The sequence below is a fragment of the Mustela lutreola genome, chromosome 9, assembly GCF_030435805.1.
Source record: "Mustela lutreola isolate mMusLut2 chromosome 9, mMusLut2.pri, whole genome shotgun sequence".
In the NCBI taxonomy this organism is placed as follows: domain Eukaryota; kingdom Metazoa; phylum Chordata; class Mammalia; order Carnivora; family Mustelidae; genus Mustela; species Mustela lutreola.
In genome coordinates, this window is record NC_081298.1 from 126,782,829 (window position 1) to 126,807,880 (window position 25,052).

Below are 25,052 nucleotides of genomic sequence, written 5' to 3' on the forward strand. Positions count from 1 at the left end.
AATTTATTTTCTACTAGGTGAGACAATATTTGAGGAATTAATGGCTGAAGAATTTCCAGAATTGACTCATGACATGAATCCTCAGATGGAAACCACAGTGAGTCCCAAACTGGATAAATGAAAGTTCACACCCATGTGTGTGCTAGTGAAACTGCGGAATACAAGACAAGATACTCAAAAAGCAACCAGAGAGGATAGATACCTGCAAAGAATTGATAATTAGATTTCTCAACACCAAGAACAATATAACAATTTTTCATAAACAACAAACAACAACAAAAAACTTTAATTTAAAAATAAATGATGCATCCAATTATATCCAGTCCTGTTAATGTTTATGTTGAAACTTTAAGAATTTTCTGTATGAAAAAGTTGAATATTGCTCATTTGTTTTCCTGGAGTGCCTAAATTCCTTTAAAAATGAAGTAATGGGGCATCTGGGTGGCTCAATCATTAATCATCTACCTTTGGCTCAGGTCATGATCCCAGGGTCCTGGGGTTGAAGCTCGCATCAGGCGCCCTACTCTGCAGGAAGCCTGTTTCTCCCTCCCACTGCTTGTCTCTCTCCCTCTCTCCCTGTAAATAAATAAATAATCTTTTAAAAAAAATACAAATAAAAACAAAGTAACAACCTATCCAAGGAAAAGGAGAAAGACTTTTTCTGGCCAGGATGGAGGAAGGTCCCAGGTGAGATTCATGCTAAAAGAATAATACTGATGGCTAACTTTTATTGACTTTTTACTCGGCACCAGTCATTATTCTAAGTGCATGTATGAGCTCATTTATTCATCAAAACAATCTCATGAGAAAACGAATCTTCAAAAAGGTAAGGAAGCTACTCCAGGTGACAGGTTGTAAGTGGTGCAGCTGGGACTGGGGTTCTGTTCTGTGGACTGTGGAGACTCAGCTACAGAAGGCTGTAGTTCAGGAAGAGCATTAAATCTGGAAGAAAAGAGGAAGACAAAAGGAGGAAGGATCTGAGGCTGAAACAGCAGGGTATGTGAGCATGAAGCAGGTCAGGAACACCCAGTGTGTGCTGGGGGGCTGTTTCCACTTCTGTAAAGGCCCTGAGCTCCGAGGTTTCTGCGTCTACAAGACGGCTTGTGTGGCCAGAGCCCAGAGTGAATCCTTGGAGTGAAATCGGGCACCGGATGTGTCGGGACCATCTTCTGCAAACGCAGTATATTACTTTGAGAAATGTGTACTAATTTATCTTTACTTCTTCGTAGAGAAATAGAGTAATGCAAGCTTCCAGTGGAGAGCCTTGCTTTGTTTCTCCCCGCCCCCCCCCCCGCCCCCGCCAAAGTAATTTATTCCTTTGGGTTTGTTTCAACTTCACAATCTTTTCCTTAAGAGTCCACTGTTAGGTCACACATCTGATTCCCAACATTACAACTCTAAAGGTTAGTGGGAAAGAACAGAATGGAGCTGGGTGGTGGGGAGCGGGGTTGGGAGTCAGGGAAAAAGAAAAGTTCCATTTAATCAGTTACACCTTACCTGTGTCCTCAGTCACAAATGTTCAAGTCATTATAGAAATGAGAATCTACAGAATTAAGTTTGTTGAGATAGACAGCATTGTGGTTGAATTTTTAAAATGAAGGCTATTTAATGCCATTATATATTCTTACTAACTATACATTGTGCTTTTAAAATATTGTAAATAAAAGCTCCAAAGCCACTTGACCCTGAAAAGGAGGTCACAGTTTTCCGCTCTGCAAACAAGATAAATCTGTTTACACCTGATAGTTTCCGATGCCAGTTCTCTAATTCCTGTGAAAATGATCATTGTTAGAATGATCTTAAGATGAAATACTGATATGGTCTCTTTCATCTTCAGTTTGTTTTCCAAAGTGTAGTTATCTTGTAAAATATTGGGCCTCTCAGTAAGGGTTCTTCTCGACTAGATTTCTGTTAAACAGGAGACTGCTAATCCGCTAATCTCTTGCTGATACAAGTGCTTTGCATAAAGTGGGTGTAGTGCTCGAAAGAATTTATTTATAGCCCGCCACATAGGCTTTGTATTGATTTTTTTTTCTCAAAAACCTTTCACCAAAAAAAAAAAAAAAAAAAAGACCATTAAATTACTTTAGCAGCCAGCATTGCACCCCACGGAGCTCCTCAGTAGTGGAGCTGGCTGGCCTGTCCCCTCAGGTGACAGTGTGGCCACTGAAACCTCTTCAGCCTGACCCTTGCACAAAGAAATTCAAGGTTGCTTAGATGAGCCAGGAAAGCTCATTTGTTTTCCTGGAGTACCTAAATTCCTTTTAAAAACAAAACAAAATTACAGTTTGTGGTGAATCACAGTAATAACAGCAGATTCTTAAAATTTTGTCACCAACATCAGCCAACGTTGGGTGTAATCTGAGGAGAGTTTTTGTTTTTTGTTTTTAAGGTGTTTTTTTTTTTCTTTATGAAAAATGTGAAATTCACTATGAAAAACTTGGAAGAAATGGGAAAGGAAGGGGAAACAGGGTGTTGTCATCCTACCTCACTTCTTGTTTCCAAGAAGCTTTTTTTTCAGGTGGCTCAGCCCAGCCTTTTTAGCTTCACGGGCTCCAGGCATGCGCCATTCCAGAAATATCCAGAAATATCCTTATGGCTTCTTACGAGTAAAGACCAGCAGTATCCGTGTGGTGTTTTGCACACATTTAATGAATCAAAGCCCCTGTAAAATAGTAATTGTCAAACGTGGCTACATACTATAATCCTGTCTGAAGCATCTAAAAACTAGTGATCCTCGGCTTTGCTTCCAACCTACTAAATCAGAATCTCTGTGTTTAGAGTCCACGGATTTTTATTTAAGGAGGAAAAGCAAAACTTCAGTCTTCTGATTTAGAGCTAGTTGGGCACCCTAAAAAACATTGGGTTATTGAGGGATTAGTAATCCTCAGCCCTCCAGTTGGTCTAGGCGAGATGGGAGAAAGCCTATGGGTATCAGGCACATCCCTGGAACTCAGCCTGCCAAGTTCATATAGATGGGAAGCCTCGAGTCCATTTTTTAGATTTCAGAAATCTGTACCACAACATTCCAGTTTGCTGCCTGCATTGGCTTTCCTTCGTTTTGTAACATCTGCCCAGTTTTGCCCAAAGGGGTCCTGTTTCTTACCCTGTATTTTTCAGATATAGCTCCATCTCCTTAAAGATGTTGGAGCTCTGTGATTTTACCTAAACCTGAGAGAATGCTTCTGTAACAGAGGAGCTGATCCTCTTCACATCTCTTTCTGTAAATATTCCCATTTTACAGCTAAGAAAAGTATAGGGAAATAAAATAACTCAAGGTTTGCATGGTGAGTAGATAGCAAAATCTAGGATTCCTCACTAGCCTGTCTACTTCCATTTTTCTCTCACTACAGTAAATTCTCTGTATAGGAACCAAAGCAGAGTTTGTTCACTTTTTATAAACTTTTTATTATAGAACAGTTTTAGATTTACAGAGAAATTACGGAGATACTACAGAGTTTCCAAATAACCCATGCTCAGTTTCTCTTGTTAACATCTTATATCAGCATGGCACGCATGTTGCAATTAATGCAGCAATGTTGATGCCTTATTATTAAGCAAAGCCCATACTTTGTTCTGATTTTGTTGGTTTTTATCTAATGTCCCTTTTCCATTGCAGGACTCCATCCAGGATAGCACATTACATCTAGTTGTCCTACCCGTTAGGCTCCTCTGGACTGTGGCAGTTTCTCTAACTCCTCGTGTTTTTAATGACCTTGACAACTTTGAGGAATACCAGTCAAATACATTGTAGAATGTCCCTTAAATGGAATTAGTCTGTTGTTTTTCTCATGATTAGACTTGAGTTATAGCTTTTGAGGAGGAAGAGGTAAGCACCATTTTTCTTCCATTGTATTATTTATCACTGTTGATGTTGACCTTGATCACCTGGCCAAGGGAGTATTTGTCAGGTTTTGCCAACATAAAGTTACTCTTCCCCCACTTTCCACACTGTCCTCTTTGGAAAGAAGAGGACAGCCTTCTTTCTTTTCGCTATGGACAGCCTATACTAAAGGACTGAAAGTTAAGCTCCATCTCCTTGAAGGTAGAGTATGTACCTACAGTATTTGGACTTGATTCCATATTTCCTTATTCAAAATCCTACAGTGACTTCATACCACTTTGAGAATGAAATAGAAACTCCTCTCCAATGCTATAAGTCCCTTGGTGATCGGGGCCCAGGGTCCTCTCCTAGAGTCAGTTACCATTTTCAGCAAAACCACTCTGTTCATCATGGAGCAGCTGTAGGCCTTGGCCTCTGCCCAGCACACCTGTCTTTCAGGCCAGTACCTGGTTTGCTTCCCCACCCAACTGAGTCTCTGAGAACCTTTTTGTTAATCACCTCATTCAAAAAGAGTATTCTGTCTCAGTTTACTCTGTTTCATTAGCTTATATTTCATCATTGGATTTATGACTACTAATGATCTGTACTTACACCTTTGGTTCCTTATCTTCCTCTCCCAGCACCAAGTAAGTTACGTGAGGGTGAGCTGTATCTTACTTACTCATGCATCCTACTTCCTAGAACAATATCTAGCATGCCATAGGTGCTCAGGAAATACTTGCTGAATAAAGGAATGAACTAGTTGATTTTTGAAAGAAATTATCCTTAGGCCTCTTGTAGTTGAAGTGTTCTGTGTCTTTATGAACTAGTAATTGCCTTTCTGACTTTTTCTCTTCAGTATCCCAGAGGCATTTTAGAAAGAGAGCCCTGGCCTTTTTTTTTTTTTTTAAACAAGCACTTTGGAGTTTAAGATAGTAAATAAATAAAATCCTGAGTTTCTCTTTTTATTTAAGGTACTCTGTGTTTAAAATTTGACTGGGTGAAATATGCCATCGTCAACCTCTACCTCTGGGGGATCTCCCTGTTGTCAGACCAGTGGAACTGGTGCCTCGGGATAGAAATCTTCCGGTCACACTTCTTAGTACTTGAGTAACAATACTTCTTGGTGCCAAAGAATCTTGCCTGGTTAGGAATTGCTGCTGACAGTAACTCTTGATTCCTGTATTAACCTCCTCTTTGAAAGAAGCCTCAGCCTTGCAGTAACTCAAAAGTGAAAAATATCTTTAGAAATTTCCAATGAAGGGGCACCTGGGTGGCTCAGTCAGTTAAGCGGCTGCCTTCAGCTCAGGTCATGATCCCAGGGCCCTGGGATGGAGCCCCACATCGGGCTCCCTGTTTGGCGGGGAGCCTACCTCTCCCTCTCCCTCTGCCTGCTGCTCCCCCTGCTTGTGCTCACTCTCTTTCTCTCTCAAATAAGTAAGTTAAGTCTTTAAGTAAGTAAGTTAAATCTTTTTAAAAAAAGAAATTTCCAATGAAATACTCTGAGGTTTTTGTTTGTTTGCCATCACAAAGCCAATTCATGCTAGAGCCCATTTCCTCGTCCGCAATTTTCCCTGATCCCACACTAATAAGGAGCCATTTGTTTTCACTCCAGTTTTCAGGGATTGGAAATCTGTTATTCACAGCAGATTCAGTCCCAGGCAAGCCATTTTTCTGAGGCTCAGCTCTGGCTCTCATAAAACTCTGGAAAGAATATAGAAAATTTGCTCAATTGGCTGTTGGTCAACTCTAAAGGAAGAAGCATCACCTTTCTTTTTTCTTTTAAGAAAAAAAAATAGGTTAAAAAAAAAAAAAAGAAAGGCTTCCCACCCACATTTGCTATGCTGTTTTACCCCTATTTATTTAGGAAATGCCACATGAAAAGAATTACTTATTGCACCTTTAAGCTCTAGACAGGAAACAAGGTTTCTGCTTCATGGTAGGTCATGTTTTGGGTAGAACCACATAGGTGCAGAGTGTGAAGCATAGCCATTGCAGAGCCTTCGTTTTGAGCTTCCATTCTGGCTAATAGAAAAAAAAAAGGGAACTATTGCCTATGCATCCTTTCTCCTAGTTTGTGTTGATTGGCTTCCATATTCTTAAAGGAGGTAACAAGGGTCTGGAATGTCCGTGGATACGCAAATCAAAACCACAGATGATTTTGCCAGAGAACATATGCAAATGCCCAGTAAGCACATGAAAGCATGCTTCACAGATTAGTCATAGGGAAAATGCAAGTTGAATTCACAATGAGATACCCCTTCACACCCACCAGGATGACTATGATCAAAAAGATGTACAATCATAGTGTTGACAAGAAAATAGAAAAAATGGAACCTTCATACATCACTGGTGAGCATGGAAAATGGTGCAGCCACTTAGGAAAGTAATTTGGCAGTTCCTCAAAAGGCAGTTACTATATGATCCAGCAATTCTACTCGTAGACATATACCCAAGAGAAATGAAAACCTATCTGTATACAAAAAATGTCCACAAATACTCATAACAACATTATTTAAAATAGCCAAGAAATGGGAAGAACCCAAATGCCCATCAACTTTGTATGCATAAACAAAATGTGGTAGGTCCATGTAACAATATTGTTCAGCCACAAAAATCCCGAAGTATTGATATAGGCTATAAAACAGATGGACTCTGAAAACGTTTTGCTGAAAGAAGCCAGACACAAAAGATCACATATTGTATGAATCTGTTTATATGAAATATCCAGAAGAGGCAAATCCACAGACATATAAAATGGGTTAGCAGTTGTCAGGGGTGGTTGTAGGGGGAATGGGGGATGACTGCTAATGGGTACGGATTTCTTTTGGAGGTGAATGAAAATGTTCTGTGGTTAGATAGTGGCAATGATCTCACAATCTTGTAAATATACTAAAAACCACTGAATTGGACACTTTAATGGATTTTATGGTATGCAAATTATATCTCAGTTAAAAAAACAACAACATGGCACCTGAGTGGCACAGTTGGTTAGGTGTCCAACTCTTGATTTCAGCTCAGGTCATGATCTCAGAATCCAGGGGATTGAGCCCCGTGTTGGACTTAGCACTCACAGCACAGAGTCTGCTTGGGATTCTCTCTCTCCCTCTCCCTCTGCCCCTCCCCCTGCTTGTGTGCACACGCATGCTCTCTCTCTCTCTCTCAATAAATATATTTTTTTAAAAACCTCACAAATCGGGGTGCCTGGGTGGCTCAGTGTGTTAAAGCCTCTGCCTTTGGCTCAGGTCATGATTCCAGGGTCCTGGGATTGAGCCCCACATCGGGCTTTCTGCTTAGCAGGGAGCCTGCTTCCTCCCCTCTCTCTGGCTGCTTCTCTGTGATCTCTGTCTGTCAAATAAATAAATTAAATTAAAAAGAAAAACAAAACACCCCACAAATTATTTCACATGCACTAGAATCTGGTGAAAACAAAAGACAGTGACAGGTGTTGATGGTGTGGAGAAATCAGAAGTGTCCCTCATTGTTGGTGGGATTCTAAAATGATACAGCTCCTTTGGAAAATAGTTGGATAGTTCCTCAAAATATTAAGTATAGAGTTAGCATATAACTCAGGAATTCCACTCCTAGATATTTACCCAAAAGGAAAAAAAAAAAAAACATATATCAACACAAAGACTTGTAAATGAAAATTTACAGCAACTTCATTTGTAACAGTCAAAAACTAGAAACAGTGGAATACTCTTCAGCAATAAAAGGGAAGGAGCTCCTGATTCATGGAGCAACAGTGACAAACCTCAGAAACATGTCTCATGAAAGCCAGAAACCAAAGACTACATGTTGTTGGAGTCCGTATATACGAAGCTTCTAGAAAAGGCAAAACTATAGACAGAAAGTTATCAGTGATTGCCTGTGGTTGGGGATGAGAGTGGCAATTGACGACAAACCAGCAGGAGGGAATTTTTTGTGGTGATGGAAAATGTTCTAAAACTGGACTGTGGTGATTGGTTGCACAACGGTTTAAGTTTACTAAGACTTTGTGAATGGTATACTTAAAATGGGTGGATTTTAGGGTATGTAAATTATACCTCAAAAATCCGTTTTAAAAAGTCAGTAGTCTAGGACTCAGGATATAGTTGACCCCCCCCCCACACACACAAACAACAACAACAACAGAAAAAAACCCTTTCTTTTCACCGTAGACCCGTCCTCCCACTGACTTGAGCTTTAACTTCGATGCCAACAAACAACAAAGACAGCTTATTGCAGAACTGGAAAACAAAAACAGGTAAGAATGCAGAGGTCGAGCCAGCTTCTGAAGTCCAAGATCATCACGTGAGTATCTGATTCTCATTTTCCTTGTGGATTAGCTGGCTTTTGACTATAAAGGAAGATCCTGCCTCAGTGAATATAGGCCAGTCGCACTCATGGGAATGCCCCTACTCTAATTTGTAGTTCTCTGCATGCCATACATTCTGATAGCCCCACAGCCTTGCTCGCAGGCCCTCAGGTGGGTTCTTTACCCCAGTGCCTTCTCCCACCACCAGTTCCCCTCCCGTGATTCCCTTTTCCACTCCAACCCCCTTTTACTCTGTCTAGTCATCTTATCCGGGCCCACTGTGTTGTGTGTCTGGTCTCTCACCACAAAGCCATTTAAAGACACAGAGGAGGGTGCCTGGGTGGCTCAGTTGGGTAAACGTCTGCCTTCCGCTCAGGTCATGACCCCAGGGTCCTGGGATCAAGCCCTGCATCAGGCTCCTTGCTCTGCGGGGAGACTGCTTCTCCCTCGGCCTCCTGCTCCCCCTGCCTGTTTTTTTCTCTCTCTCCCTCTCAAATAGATAAATGCAATAAAATAAATAAATGGGGGAAGGCAGACAGGCAGGCAGGCATGGAGACCAGACAGTATACCAGTATGCCCTGAGAGGCAGAAACCAGGAGGAGAATGGATGTAACATAACAGGCATAGGAAATAGAAATGGCAGCTGTTGTCACTCAGTGGCTCAAGAGAAAGAAGAGAAACAAAGACGGGTGGGGGTGGGGGGTATGGAGGTTGGGGAGTACAAGGTGGGGTAGGACAGTATGAGGGGGGGTAGTTAGCATAGGACCAACATTAGGAGGTTGCGGGGAGTTCTTTTATCTTTTCCCTAGAAACGAACAGACCATTCTAGTGATTGTTTTCTTTTTGTGGAGATTTTTCAAGTTCTTGAGAAGAGTATTTATATGACTCTACCACAAAGGATTGTTTCATTGAGGAAATACAAAATACAGCAGTGTTCAGAAGGTGGCTGTTTCACATCTGGGTCATTTGGAAACAGAACAAGATTGGTAGAGGCCACTGTACTAGCGTTAGAAGTCCTGACAGGAAAGAGAGCTATTTCTTTCATCTGTCCTCTCTAGGGAGATCCTGCAAGAGATCCAGCGTCTCCGTCTGGAGCATGAGCAGGCTTCCCAGCCCACCCCCGAGAAGGCGCAGCAGAACCCCACACTGCTGGCCGAGCTGCGGCTGCTGAGGTAAGAAGGGATACTGCACCACTGTCTGCAGAAGACAGAAGAGGGTCTTGGCAGGACTAGTGCTCTTCTGTCCTATGAGTATATTCTTCTGGTGCCTCATAGAGCAGAACTATGTTGAGTGAGAAGGGTGCTTGCTACCTCAGACACAAAACCACATGGGAATCCCTTGCACCAGGGCTGTGGGATCTTCCCACTTCAACATAAATAGAAACTGTTTCAGTGCTGGGGGACTAAAGGTCACAGGGTCTGACTAGGGGTAAAGAGCAGCTTCAGCCCCCACTCAGTTGCTATTTTGGAGGGAATGGAAAAATCTTCTAGAAGAGCGTTAACATGAAAATGAGCCAATCAAAGCTATCAGGGTCTTATTTCCTATTAATCTTAGAAAGATGTGTGTATACTCTCTGATAAGTGAGACATCTTAGACACTAAGTTAGTGACCTGCTCTTCACCAGACCTCTAAATTTCCAAAGAGTGGGTTCTTTCTGTGGAGGTTTTAACATTTGACATTCCACAGTTGATGTTTAATGTGCTATCACCTGGGATTCTGCACAGCTATCCTTGTTTATAAGTTAACATATAATGTATTATTAGTAGCAGAGGCAGAGTTCAGTGACTCATCATTCTTATATAATATCGAGTGCGCATTACATCGCGTGTCCTCCTTAATGTCCACCACCCAGTGACCCCATCCCCCCATCCCCCTCCTCTCCAGCAACCCTCAGTTTGTTTCCTATGATTAAGAATCTCTTATGGTTTGTCTCCCTCTCTGGTTTCATCTTGTTGTATTTTTCTCTCTCTTCCCCTATGATCCTCTGTTTTGTTTCTTAAAGCCTGCCTATAAGTGAGATCATTTGATAAATAATTGTCTTTCTTTGATTGACTTATTCTGCTTATAGCTGTCCTTTTTTAATTCTTCATTTGGCTTAAGTCATTTAGCTTCCCAACCATGATTTCTTTTCCTAAAGAATAGAGAATATTGTTTTTCTATAACTGTCTTTCTGTCTAGATTTATATCATCAATAAATAAGTCATAAAGAATTAAAACTGCAGGTGAAAATCATTAGAGGCACAGAGATTCCCATTCTTCTGAAAATTCATTTTAGTTTCTATGTTTAATTGGGCTTGAGGATTTGGTTGCTGTGCAGTCCTCTGTTGCATGCCTGGGATGTTAGCAGGTTGGTGCTACACTCACTAGGAAGTCTGTGAGACGGTATGCTGCTGACTCAAGCCCAGCATAACTCTAAACTCCCAGCATAAGATAGAACTTTCCATTTCCCCACCACAGCTCAGGCACAAGTAAGTATTTTATGTCTAGCAAAGCAAAAATGGTTATACTCCAGTCTTAACTGTTGCTGGAAGTGGGATTGCTAAAAGTCCTTTACTAACCCAGAGGGGTCTAAAAATATCAGAGATTTAGTTAGGCAAAGGGCTAAATCTAGGGGGGGTCTTGGCATGTAGGCAGGAAGAAGCAAGAATTTAACGTAATCCAAGAAGGGTCTAACTCTTGAGAAATCAGGAAGTATTTAATCTCAAAAGCAGCTTCCATTATCACGGAAGAAAGAGGAACTATTTCCGAAGTGTGCAGGATCAGTTGGTTATGCTACAGACAAAACATGCTGGCTCTTCGCTTCACCCTATAGAGAAGATACCACCAGATGGATTAAATGTGAAGACAAAACTTTAAAACTTGGGAAGAAAATGTAGGGAATGTCCTTTTTTTTTTTTTTTTTTTTTTTTTTTAAAGATTTTACTTATTTCTTAGAGCATGACTGGAATTCGGGGGCAAAAGTAGAGGGAAAGGAAAAGCAGACTCCCCACTGAGCAGGGAGCCCAATATGGGGCTTGATCCCCAAACTCTGGGATCATGACCTGAGCAGAAAGCAGGCGCTTAACTAACCATAAAAGTTGTTGGTAAATTCATCTGTATTTATATTAAGAACTTTTGTTTGTCAAGACATAGAAAGGGCAAGGTTCACTCCTAGGTATCTAACATCCTTCTGGTTTTGACTAATATATACGAATCCAGCAGCTGTCAATACCCAGCTAGTACTATACCTACCTAGAATGAAAGTAGATGGAGAATTTTGTTCTTAGAATTAGTGCTTATGAATCCTGACCACCAGGGTTGTCTTTCCTCTTGGATTATTATTTTTAATGGTACACTCATTACAATAGCATATATGACAAAGCATATGAAGCATAATGATAAAATGAACACACATGAACCCGCATCCTACTCATATATTGTTAAACATGTATAAGTGCCCCCATTTCCTGGCTTCCACCTTCCCCACAGAGCTCACCTCTATCCAGAATCTGGTTTATCATTCCTTTGCTTTTTAAACAGTATTATCAAATAGATGTGTATTCTCACATAGTAAAGTGTTTAGTTTTACTTTTTTTTTTTTTTTTTTGAGCTTTAGAGAAATGTTATTATATGAAGATAGTGGAACCTTTCCCCCTTAGTATTACAGTTCAGGACCCTTCCATGTTGTTGCTTGTAGCTGGAGTTCATTCATTTTCACCACATATTATAATTACTTGGTTCTGCAAAGCACAGGGAAAGAGTCCTGCATCCAGTCTTAAAAGTAAAGGGAAGAAAGACTTTCTAGAAAATTGAATGAGTCAGTTTCTTTTTATTGCATTTATAACTGCACTAGAAATTTAGGGAATATGAAGACTAGAAAACGATTCCATCCTAAAAATTTATAATATAGTTTTGGAGGGGCGCCTGCGTGGCTCAGTGGGTTAGGGCCTCTGCCTTCAGCTTGGGCCATGATCAGGTCCTGTGATCGAGCCCCACATAGGGCTCTCTGCTCAGCGGGGAGCCTGCTTCCTCCTCTCTCTCTGCCTGCCTCTCTACCTACTTGTGATCTCTGTCAAATAAATAAATAAAATCTTTTTTAAAAATTTCATATTATAGTTTGGGGGAGAAATGTGAAATACTTTTCTAGTCAGTTAACTAATACTATATAGAGTTAGTAAGTAGTATGGAAACTATATTGTAAGAAATCTAGGTAGGTGGGGACTCCTGAGTGGCTCAATCAGTTAAGCATCTGCCTTCGGCTCAGGTCATGATCTCAGAGTCGGGGGATCGAGCCCTACATTGGGCTCCCTGCTCAGCAGAGAGTCTGCTTCTCCCTCTCCTCCTGCCCTGCTCATTATCTCCCTCTCTCTCTCAAATAAAAAAGTAAAATCTTAAGAAAGAATATAAGTAGGGAAATGCGCATACACACGCTGGAAGCAGTTAGACCCATGGACGTGGTGGAAGTTGAGCTAGACCATGAAAGGTAAGGATAATGAGGACGGAATCTGGGAGAAAACATTTCAGGTTAGAAGTGGATTTGGGGGGAGCACCGGGGTGGCTCAGTGGGTTAAAGCCTCTGCCTTCAGCTCAGGTCATGATCCCAGGGTCCTGGGATCAAGCCCCGAATCGGGCTCTCTGCTCAGCAGGGAGCCTGCTTCCTCCTCTCTCTCTGCCTGCCTCTCCACCTACTTGTGATCTCTGTCTGTCAAATAAAATATTAAAAAAAAAGAAGAAGAAGTAGATTTGGGGTTCAGCATGATCCCCCGAATAACTATGATACATTTCAGACAAGGGAAGGAGTCTTGGAGCTAAGAATTTGTTTCAAGCATCCCTTGCATTAATCTTTAAAGTGCCAGTGATAGAGATAAAATTAGTTGAATAATTAAGGCCAGATTCTAAAGAGCCTTATGTGATGGGTGATTGGAAGCCCTCAGAGGATTTCAAACTGCGATTGGGTTAACTTTGCTGGATGTTAACTGGGTACATCCTGGAGGCGTGATAGTCTCTTAATCACTCGGTGCACCCCAAGACTCATTCCCCCGACCTCAAGGATTTTGCATCATGATAGGAATGACAGCAACGCAAGGTAAAAGAAACCAAGTGCCACAGAGAAGCTCCAGTTGCTGTGGTGATTAATTAAGCAGGATCTGATACCTGCTGAAGTCATCAGGAGCAGCTTCCTGGGAAAAGCGACATGTGGGTTGGACACTAAGGAGTGAATAACATCTGGAAGAAGGGAGGAATGGCTGAGTCTGAAGTGATAGGATCGGTTTAGGTAAAAGGGAACCATTAACTAGACATCCAGACATGGAAGGGAGTAGAGGTGAGGCACTAGGGATAGGGACGTAGGTAGGGTCTGGAGCGGCGCGCTCTGACACAGATGTAATGTGAGCCACATAGGTAATTAAAACTTTGCTAACAACCACAATGAGAAACTGAAAGGAAATAGGTGCCCTTAATTTTAACACTACCTTTTACTTAACCTGATTTACCCAAAATATTAGCATTTCAACATTAAAATATGTTAAATATTAATATTTAACTCTCAATTTATTATTGTCTCAATACTATCTCAATATTATCTCAATAATATATATTATATATTATTAATAGATTATTGATATAAATTATATTTTATTATTAATATTAATATGTTAAATGTTAAAAATATATTAAAATAATCAACATTAAAAATATTAATGAGATATTTTACCTTTTTTTTTCTTCACACTAAGGTTTTGAGATCCAGTGCATCTAATTTAGAATAGCCCCATCTCAAGTGTTCAGTAATCACGTGTGGCTAGTGGCTACTAGAGTGGACAGCGGAGGCATAGATTGTACAAGGCAAGAGTTAGAGATGCTAGAAATTCTACTACTGAGATTATTTCATAGGATGATGAAATGAACAGTTTTTCTTTGAGCAGCCCTATAGAGTCATGGAACACTTTCATATCTTTTTTGATCCTCAAAATACTGCCATTGTTTATAATTAGTCCCATTTAAGTGACGAGAAAATTGAGGCTCTTATAGGGCATGTGGCTTGTTGAAGGTTGCAGTATTTAGTAAATGGTGGCCCTCAAGTCTCCTGATTTCTATTCCATTTCTCCATAATGATGGTATCAGGATTAATCAAGATAGGAGACCATTGTATATGTGAGGTAAGGTGTGCCTGGATAAAGTGAGAGACATAGGAAGAGAAAAACACATAAATTTCTAGGAACGAATCATCTGTATTGGGTGATGAAGAATAGGGTAGAAGCAGAAAAGTATTAAAGAGGACCAAAGTTTTTAGCCATGACAACTGGAAGAAATCAGGAAAGAGAACCATTTATGGACCACAGTCTTAAGTTTGTTTTGGGAACATATTGAGCTAGAATCGACATGAAATCTGTCCTCAGGAACAAGTGAATTCTCTTAGACACAATTACCCTGATGTCAGTCACACTCTTGAGGCTGGCGTCTGGTGCCGAGCAGTTTTCATACACTTTCTCACTATCAGTTTAAATTTGGACTATTTCTAAATGTGGTATTTGACTTCCTGAGGAATTTTTTTAAATAGCCTTATTAATAATATTAATAATACTTTTTCTCTGTATTGCTATATCAATATTGTGTGTTTTCCGAAGCATTTTTACATACTATTCTCACACCAGTAAAGGAAAGAAAGCAAAACAAATATTATCACCACTTTCTAACATGACGTAGCAGAGGTTAAATGACTTGCTCAGCGTCTCAGACCCTGGTCAGTAGCAGAATCAGGTCAAAAGCCATTTCATCTTGGCTTGGACCTTTATTTGCAAGTCCCGTTATCTTCAGAGTTCCCTTTCTGATGGGCTTTTCCCCTCGGACAGGCAGAGGAAGGACGAGCTGGAGCAGAGAATGTCGGCACTGCAGGAGAGCAGGCGCGAGCTGATGGTTCAGCTGGAAGGGCTGATGAAGCTGCTGAAGGTGAGCGAGCGGGGCCGCTAGACGCCTCCCTGTGCCCCGCCTCCCGGTGCCCCGCCTCCCGATGCCCCGCCTCCCGGCCTCCCCACCCTCCGCTCAGCCTCTCTTCCCCTTCACCGCGGACTCCGCCGCTGCCTCCCCTGTGGTTGTCAGGACCGGGTTCAGTTAAAGCTGAAATACCGCCGCCGGTAAAGTTAGCCGTGACTCCACAAAGTCGTCGAAACTAGTGTGAAGCCTGATGGTAAAAAATGAGCAACTGGAACTAGAGTCCTGTCCTTGAGCAGTTGCTTTTATGAACAAATATAAAGGTTTGTAAACAGGATATTAACTATATATACATGAATCTTTTTCAGCGGTTTCAAGTTTCTCTTAAGACAGGTTTTCAGATATTCCACCTAAATGCGTAACCATTATGAAGTGTCCTATTTTAGCAAGTATTACAGCAGCAAACCAAGCTAATCAGACTCATCCTAACGAATAAATTTATTAGGAGGAACAAAATAGCATATCAGCTCTAGGTTTTTATACTGGGACTTAAGTAACTCTGGGATGATTCAGATCTCACTGTTTTTGTTGAAGCATGTATTACAGCCCCTGCACCCCACGAGAGAGAGAGAGGCAGGCACGCTTGGCATTTAAATGTCCTCACCTAGACAGTTTTACTGGTATTTGACAGAAATATTTACCCAGATACGGAGCAGCCATACCAGAGCACATTTGTTCCTGCTGCTAATTCCTTAGGTCTCTGTGCCTGTGCTGTAAACCACTGCATTTTGTGGTGTGACACAGCGTTGGCAAGCCAGAGTGGAAATCACACAGTGTGGAGTACCTCAAAAGCCAGGCCAAGGGGAGTGGATTTAATCCTGTGGTAGGGGAGTCATTGAAGGTTTGGGAAATAATGTTTTGGGAAAATGTGTAGAGCAGATCAGAGAAGGGAGAAGCTACAGGAGATATGGAGACAAATATAACCATCCAGTCGGAAGTAAGTGACAGGGTCCAGAATAGGAGTGGTGGCTCCAGAGAACATCAGCTTGGAGACTTTTCTTCAACTTCTCTATTCTAGACGAGTCCCTTCATGATGAAGTTAGTGGCATTAGCAGCTTGGGTAAATGTAGTGTCTGTGTTTTAAACTGACTCGTGACTTGCTCAACACAATCTCTGCTTTAAGTCTCGAGCTGAGGGGTTTTTTTTGTTTTGTTCTGTTTTTGTTTTTTTGTTTTTTCTTTTCTTTCCCTAGCTTTGGTCCCGGGGAATTTGGGTTTTGCATGGACATGTTTCTACATTAACCCTTTTAACAGAATTTCTCCTAAGAAATATTTCATGTCTAGGTGGGTCTTGTTTAAAGAAAACTTTACATGTAAAACCTGGCCCACATCCCTCCAATAGCTGTCAGGTATCCAGCTACTCCAGTCTTGTCTCCCGCTCAAGGCAGCAGAGATGTATTTAAATGCATTTGGCTCTTGTAACCTCTGGAATCGTGTAGGGCTTTGAAAGCCCTGTCATGTGGGATAGTCCGCTGTCAGGAAATAAAGGGATCCACCCACCCCTTGCCTGGGTCAAACTCCTCTTAGTAAAATGCTCTAGACATTACCCAAACATAGATGGGAAGGTACCCTACGGTAATTTTTGTGAAAGGCAAAAGATTTATGCAAACTGAAAGGAGGTCAGAATATATTTCCCCAAAGTACAGTGGTGTGCTTTCTCATCAGCTGGGTGGTCCTCATGGTTCTTAGAGTTCCTGGTTCAGAGCCCCATGTATATCACTTGACCTTGTAGTTCACTTCTGATGCCTGTGTTCAAGGGCTAAGCAGAATGAGCTGATGCCTGGAACTCTGATCACAACCCCTGAGTTTCTTTGTATTTCTAGCTATTGTCTTACAGTAAAAGAAGCAGGATCCTCGTGCCCCATTTTGCAGAATCCCCTGCCAGCTTCTTAAATGCCTTAAAATTTACTCACCTGATAGGCTGAGGCCATTCAGAGTGGGAGGAAGAATTTGTAACACAGACCAGGAATGTTGTCTTTTTATCCATTGATTAGAACTTGAAAATCTCATACCTCTAGAGTCCAGCTTCCTAAAAGGATGATAGTACAATCCTAATTTGTGTATTATATGCACCCCTATAAGGTCACCCGTAGGAATCATTGACTTCCATTAAAATTTCAAAGATGTTTTCCTACTATTAAAAAGAAATATTCACCAACCCATAGTAAAAGTACACTTTAGAATCCTAATTTTAATTTCAAAGGATTGTCCTGCCTTCATTGATGTTCAGTGTGTTAGCATTTAATTCTCTCATAAAACAGCTGTAAGCACTTAGTCAAATGGACAATAAAACCACATGGTGGGGTACTCATAAATTAAGATACACCACACAGTGATTTCCATTTCACAGCAAGTTCTTTCTACTGGTCAGGGAAATATAATGTACATTGTCTGGTTATCTGAAAAGTGATAATTTAAGGAAGCATACATAGGAAGTGTCATCATTGTTTATTAATTCATCAACACTAATCTTAAATCATTTTGGGGAGTAAGGCAGGGTAAAAAGTAATCATACATGTATTTAATAAGAAAATATTGGTTCCTAAATATCATGTCTAGGTATTTGGTGATGAGTAAGATTTAGTCCCAGTCACCAAGGAGTATCAGGGACCTTCTTAATAGTTTCTCTTTTTTGTTTTCTTAATGACATAATATAGACTGACACCCAGGTATGGTCAGAACATATATCTTTTCCTTCCATTTTCCCCCTGATTAATGTATTTAGGTGACCTCTGTCTCAAACTTATTTCATCTGGAAGTAGTTGCATATTGGTGTTTCACTTTATAAATCATGTTCCCAATATTCTTCTGCTTCATTTTCCATTTTTCCAATACGTCTTTTAAAACATAGTCACCAGGTGAATTCTATAGTTTTGGATTTCAACCTCATTTGCGAGCAAGGTTTAGAATATAAATTTTCATACAGATAATTGCAGTGGTTATGGCCACCTAACCAGACATCCCCCACGTGGCAGAATCTTACATGTTTTTAGGTGACATAAGCTCTTCTAGATTGGCATTTTTTAGTTACGGTGTTATGACTTCCTTTAAATCAGCTGTGCCAGTTGCCATCAGTCAGTGTTTACTGACTGGTAGCAAGAAAGTTCCAGGACCTTGTATCTGACCTGTTACTGTGTTGACAGAGCCTTCAAGGTTTTATCGGAATAACTTCCAGTGAGTTGGGATACTGTAACACCATCCTAAGCAACCCTTTATCAAAGCCTGCACCCTTCTAATCCCAGGGTACAGCAGAGGCCTCTGACTCCGGGAAAGGCTGCCCTGTGTGCCTCTCCCATCCTAACCTGGCACATGGCTTCTGCAGCTTTTCATGGTGTCATGTCTTTGGACAAGCTGTCCATAGCAGAGTCACCAGATGTGCAAACATGAAGCATTGCTTTCTGAAATTTCCTTATTCTCTTGAGCCAAAGCAGTGTTACCTCCAATACTAAACCGGAAAAACAAAACAAAACAAAACAAAAAAAAAAAAACAGTGAAAATAAGGAGGTGTCTTAGAAACAGTTCTGAGAACCTTCATCCTGGTCTTCTGACCGCAGCTGCAATTTCAGCCCGTCAGCATTGCCTCATCCCTCCCCCGCATTTCAGTGTCCATGTCAACACTGAGTGCCAGGAATCAAAACACATTTTACATTGTTTAATAACTCTTCCTATGGCTGTCTGCCTTGCCAAGTGAATGGAAGAAAAGTGTTCTGCCTCACAAGGAAGCCTGGCCAGGAAGGGAGATCGCCTCCCAACTGCAGAATTCCTGTCCCTTCTAACCAGAGCCAAGCATACCAGATACAGTAGCTAAAAGGTGCTGACTTTGTAAGGCTAATTCAGCTCACGCTCAGGGCCCCTCTTTGCTTGGGATCCTGTGAGTATAAGTACGGTCAGGCAGCTAGCAGCTGGCTCTGATTACCAAGAACATCGTCTTGTGCTGACTTGGAGTCTCCTTAAGAGAGTTCTTGGTGCCCGTTTAATTCCTAGTCCCTGTCTCTCCCTTGCAGGAACAAAATTGTTTTTTTCCAAATTTTTTGCCTTCTCTTTCCTTTTTGTAATGGTTGGGACCCTCTGAAGTCATTCTCACCATGGCCCCCAGATCTGCAGACTCTGTGGAAGCAGAAGCTCTCGTCCTTCCCTAAGACTTCCCACACACATGTTCAGCGAAGACAGCCCGCACGGATGGCTCCGATTTAAATAGAACCATAGCAACAGCTTTTAGACTTGCGCACCTGGGGCAAAGAGCAGAAGCTCCCTGACCACAGTTACCCATGATGAGCACAGGAAGAAGCAGCAAAAAGACCCGTTAAAAGACAGAGTAGCTGAAGAGCCGAGGACTGAGGAAAGAGAAACTTGGAAGTGTTTATCTCGTCTTTGTTGGGCTTCTTTGTAGTGGTGCATGTGGATAGCTCAGAGTTGACGAGTACCCACTCTGCCCACCGTCACTGGAAAGCTCTGAAAGAGAGGCCACACCTTAGCTTCATGTTTCCAGTGCTTTATGCCTCTAAGAAGTACTAAAGGAACCTGTGTTGAGTTAGTGAAAAACTGAGGTCAAGAGTTCTTTTTCCAGAAGCCTCTTGGAGCCCTGAAGCAATTCCCAGTTTATTGGAGGAATGGGGAAGCATGTGCGTCCTTGGGGGGAAAAAAAAAAAACCCTACAAAGAAGCCCAAAAGCAAACGGAGAGAAGGGGACTAAATAAGAGAATCTGTGGTCAAGTGAAATTGCTAGTTTGGGGGAAGTTTTTAGACCCGTGGCTTCCAATCTGACAGGCGTCAGAATCAGCTGACAGGCTCTGAAATGCGTTGCCGTGCCCCACCCACCCCAAGAGTTTGGATTCGGGGGGTATTGGCTGGCACCCCAAATTTGCATCTCTGACAAGTCTCCAGGTGCGGCTGCTGCTTTGAGCACTGACAGTCTAGAGAAATATAGCTAACACATTTGAATATGGGGGATGGTGACATGGACTGATTGTTGGAGTTTGGAGGCCTCACTGAGTTACTTCTTTCAGTTTACCCTAAACAGCTGGGTGACCTCAGGCAAGTCAGGCTCCCTAGGCCTTCTTGGTCTGTAAATGAGGAAGTTGGATTAGATGGTTTCCCAGCGCTAGAAGCTAGCACTGAATGAACTGGGTAGGGTAGAGTGCTGTTCACTCTGTCCGGCTGATGGTTCCCTGGTGGCGCTCAGGGCCTTTGGCCTCTAAACCCAGGGACCTGGCCTGCTGGTTTCTTCTGTTGTTTCTTCCAAATGTTTGTGGTGATGGGCATTAATCTCTTTCCTTTTTTCCTCTTCCTTTTCTTCATCTTCAACATCTCTAGGAGGAAGAGCAAAAGCAGGCAGTAAGTGAACTTGGGAATTCTCACTCCTTTTGCATGGTCTTCTTTCCCTCACATAACTGCTACGTACCTTTTCCTCTGCTCCCTGCTCAAGTTCATCTCTGCGGAATTAGTTATGTGTAAAACCCACAGCAGCTCTATCTGTGGTGGTGTAGAATGGTCTGAAAGTCCACATCATGTTTACCTAGTAGAGCATGTTCCTACTTCAAATGAGAGCTTGTTGAATTTTTTTTTTTTGGAAATACATATCTGTTGTGTTTAGTTCAATACGCATGATTAGCCAGGCTACGACTGCATTTTCCTGCTTTTGCATTCTCTGCTGCTTCATGTCTAGAGTGACTTTTATTGCTCGAAACAACTTTCAGGGCTGTGGGGGTGACCTCAGGTCTAAATGCTTTGTCGTGAATGATTGTGCATGGCAATGTGTAGTTTTTGTGATGACTCCAAACATCCTGTAGTCTTGAACAGGCTTCTGGATGCTGCAGCTCCAGTAGCCTTTATAACAAAGTTACCAGTGAAAACTAAGTGACTGGTTATGACCTAAGTGATTTCCTGTTCAGAGTTGGCTCCAGGAGGAGATCTGGTTTTTGAGCTGCATGGCTATTGCATGGTGTTTAGGAAAGTTTTATGTTTGTTTCCATTTTTCCAGATAAACTTTAACCCACAAGAAAATCAATAGAGAGTCTATCCACAATAGTATACTGTATATGTATGTCAATGTCTATCCACAATAGTATACTGTATATGGATGTAACATTAGAAGGTTTTCAAAGCATACTTTTTTTTTTTTTTTACAAGGTAAAGCTGATTATTAATTCACCTCAGGGCTTTAATTTTAAGAGATAGAAATAGGAAATGTTTAATTCAAAAAATTTACTCATTTCTTTTTCAAAAAACAAACATCCTTGTTTTAGATTAAGAATTGGAATATATAACATTGTATTTTTTATTTTTGGTTAGGACAATGAAATAATAAAGGGAAGAAGAAAGGAAGGAAGAGATCAAATGAAGGGAGGCAAGAAAGGAGCAAGGGAGAGGCACTGTCAGAAAGAGGAAACAAAGACAGATTATGAGATTAAGTTAGGCAGATAACCCAGAAATCTCAGTGGCTTTACTGTAACAAAAGTTTGGTCTTTTTTTTGCCTTCTCTTTCCTTTTTGTAATGGAAATTTTGTTGTTTTCCTCATTCACACATAGTTCATTGCTCTGACCTTATGACACTTCCTCAGTAGGTACATTCACAGGGGCAAAGCAGGGGAAGAAGAGGGTGGAAAGTCAAGTCCAGTGCTTAAATGCTTCTTGCAGGAAGTGACACACATCATTTCCACTCTATTTCATTGGCCAAAGCAAGTCACATGACCACACTTGACTTCGGAGGACACGGAAGTATAATCCTCCAGTTGGCTTGGAAGCTGCAGAAAAGCAGATGCTGGTAATGCCTACCACGAGTAGGAGGACGGATGAGCTTGTGTTGAGGGAAGGAAGGAACGTCTCCCCTTCCTTCTCCCTGCTCCCCGTCTCCCTGACAGCCGCATATCCCTGCTGCTGGTCCAGGGCGCCGCCTCACCTGTTGCTGCTGCCAGCCAGTGTTCTTCCTCTTCTCTTCCCTCTCCTACACCCCGAAGATGCACGTCACAGCTAAAACCGCTTGCTGGGAACTTACTACGCCAGCAGTCTTTCCAGACCAGCATCTCCTCATCCCTCTCTGAATGCGCCAGCTCAGACCAAAGTACCTTGCACCTTACCTGCAAACTCTCAGAAGAGGGCAGACATTAAGAGTGTCTGTTTTAGTGGTAGCAGTAGAGCTTCCAGGAGACATTTCCTTTTTTAAGAATATTATGGATTGTCGTGTAATCCAAGAACCAGATATGGCCTCTTCTGGTATTTTGTTTCTCAGGTCAATTTAAAGCTGACCTTGGGGCACCTGGCTGGCTCAGTTGGTAGAGCATGTGACTCTTGATCTTAGGGTCATGAGTTCAATCCCCATGTTGGGTGTAGAGATGAAAAAAAATAAAAATATATCTAAAGAGCTGACCTTGAGCAGACAAGGGATTAAATAACATGCTCACTTCAGTGGCCTGTGCTTCTGTCTGAGATTGTCATCCTCTTGAATTTGGAAAAATATGAAGCTAGACCTAGACCGCTCAAGCTTGCCTCTAATACAGTTGTGTATATGTCTTGGGCTTTCTCCATGGTCGTGGTCCTGAGTTCATGACCTTGTCCTCATACTCTCGTAGGACCACCCATGGCATGGATTAGTACAAAACTGTTTTTTTCCTCATCTTTCTCCACAATGGTGTAGGTAAGACATTCTGTTCTGTGGATATAGGTTTAAATATCCTCTGTTTACGTCACAGGGCCCACCCAAGGCTCAGCTCTGAGACTTAAATTTGAAATGATTCACATTATATAATTCAACAACATTTTTAACACCTAGACATATAAAGCTTTAGAACTAGCGCCTCTGTTTTAGTCTCTCTCATTACTGAGTGAGGCAGAGAAAGGTCTTTAGCACAGAGCTAAGTTTTAACTTTCTTCCTTCCTGGGTTCTGGCTAGTAGAGCTTAATTTCTTCCCTATCAAAATGCATTACCCTATATGGGTAATAAAATAATCGTGAGAGACTTGTACAATGAAGAACTTACCGGACGGGCTTCCCCAGACTGGCTCCATAAGTCCATTATAGAGAACTTTTCATGCAGTCACTTTCTTGCTTCTTTCCTCGTTAGGCATTATTTTGGCGTTGGGGGGATCTGAGAGGAATGGGTAATGACGGTGACTTAGCCGCCCTCGTGCTGTGGGCCTGCCTCTAGCCCCAGCCACCTCTCCGGTGCCGTGAGTGGCACCCATACCTCAGCTGATCATTCTTGTCTTTCATCCCCTCCCTCCTCCCTTCCCTTCTCTTTCCTCAGTTCCGAGGGTTGTAATTAAGGGCAGAACTGCCTGGCTCTTTCAGATAAGACTTCACCGAGTGACTCTTCAACCCACTATATACCCTCCAGTTTAACAGGCTCAGGAATTAGATTGTATCAGTCAAATCAGGGTTAATCAGGCCCAGGATAATCATCAGACTGTAATTAAAGGACTTTGTCTGCCTTTTCTCACTGCTGCATCCCCAGTCGCTAGCCTAGTGCCCGCCACGCAGCAGATACCCAATAAATAGTTGCTGACTGAAAACCAGTATTAACCAGCCTTAGAAGATTTTGAGTTAAAAGGCAGTGTGAATTCATAAACTCATTAACTATAAGGGACATAACTGCCTCAAGTACCTATAGCAGTCACTTTGCTCAAGGTACTGCTGTATAATACGTTGTCCTCAATCAGGAGACTAAATTATGACTCAGAAAAGCCCTAAAAAGGAATTTCAGGGTTGCCAAAAGAATAGGCACACCAGTCTAATGTCTTAGCATTATTATTAACTCTATTATTATTTCTGTCTAAAGAACAGATACTGATTATGTAAAATTAAATCATCCTCTTTTTTAAATGCAGACAATCTATAAATTGTGGGTCATCTATAGTTATTTGTATCACTGGAAAATATTCTGAGCTTTGCTTAGTAAAAACCCAGGGCCCGCGGCCCCGGCTGTAGGACTCAGCAGTATGATACAAAGGAGTTCGCTAAGGTAGCAGCAGACGGACGAATAAGGCCGGGAACGGTGTTTACTCCTGTTGGTGCACTTGAGCTATGGGCTCCCCCAGTCCTAGTCTGGAGAGATTTCAGACGTGTAAACTCATTCTAGTTACATCTCAGTGTTCCATTTTTCCCAGAGACTCCGTATACTATAAAATTTTACAGCTGGATTGCTAACACCAAATAAAATGAGCTGTCCAAGACAAGGGATAGAGTTTATTCATGAAAGATGTTTCCTTGAACGTTTCTCTGAATTCTTCTATTGGAAGTCACTATCTTTTATATACAGATCAATATCAGGCTTAGAGACTCTAACTCTAGATAGTAACATATAAGGATAAGGGGCTCCCGGGGGGTGGGTGGCCCTGATCCGCATTAGTAGTACGGTAATGGTCCAGAGGATTATAAATGGGACTCTGAAAATTCTGTAATTAGAGGAATCTTGGGGATTCTACTCTTAGAGCATTGCCACACTTGGAACCTCTCTTTTTATTTCAGTAAGTTGGGATGTCAAGTGGGATCTTGCCCCATGCCCTTTCTGATTTCCAGGATCAGACGAATAACCCACTACAACTGCACTAAAGAAAGCACGGTGTGGGCTGCCTCTTAGAAGCCGGCATCTCTGATCTGGCTGCCCCAGATAAGCCTCAGAGGAAAGCCACTCAATATTTAGTGAGCCATGGTTGCTCTGTGAGGACTCTAACAAACCTCATGAATATTAACTTTGTAAGTTTAAGAGAAAGTACTTTTTAAAAAACTCTACCCAAAAACAAATGAAAACTTCCTTTGTCCCTTAAAGAGATTATTGGTGAACCCCCTGATGTGCTCATGGACCATTGCCCCTCTTGTTTCACTTAACCTTTGGACACAAACTCATTCGGAAGTGATTCAGATTCACATGCCTTTAAATCTTCTGGACTCTTGGACCCCACCGTACTCTGAAGTAGAAGTGGAGTCTACTTCTACCCCAAGGCACAGAATTGCCATCCATTTATTTATT

General features: G+C 41.7%; 1 protein-coding gene across 14 annotated transcripts in view; it reads left to right on the plus strand.

Moving 5' to 3' along the window:
* The window catches only part of DTNB (dystrobrevin beta), a 236,291-nt gene that overhangs the window by 183,586 nt on the left and 27,653 nt on the right, over positions 1-25,052 (plus strand). For 10 of the 14 annotated variants that reach the window (XR_009344378.1, XM_059132459.1, XM_059132466.1 and 7 more), the window contains 4 exons: positions 7,984-8,069; positions 9,179-9,292; positions 14,951-15,047; positions 20,402-20,422. Coding sequence is in view for 13 of the 14 variants with exons in the window: in XM_059132459.1 (XP_058988442.1) it covers positions 7,984-8,069; positions 9,179-9,292; positions 14,951-15,047; positions 20,402-20,422 (318 nt within the window). In the remaining variant the exon portion in view is untranslated. The remainder of the gene's footprint in view (positions 1-7,983; positions 8,070-9,178; positions 9,293-14,950; positions 15,048-20,401; positions 20,423-25,052) is intronic. The other 4 variants (XM_059132460.1, XM_059132464.1, XM_059132455.1 and 1 more) reach the window with 1 other exon arrangement.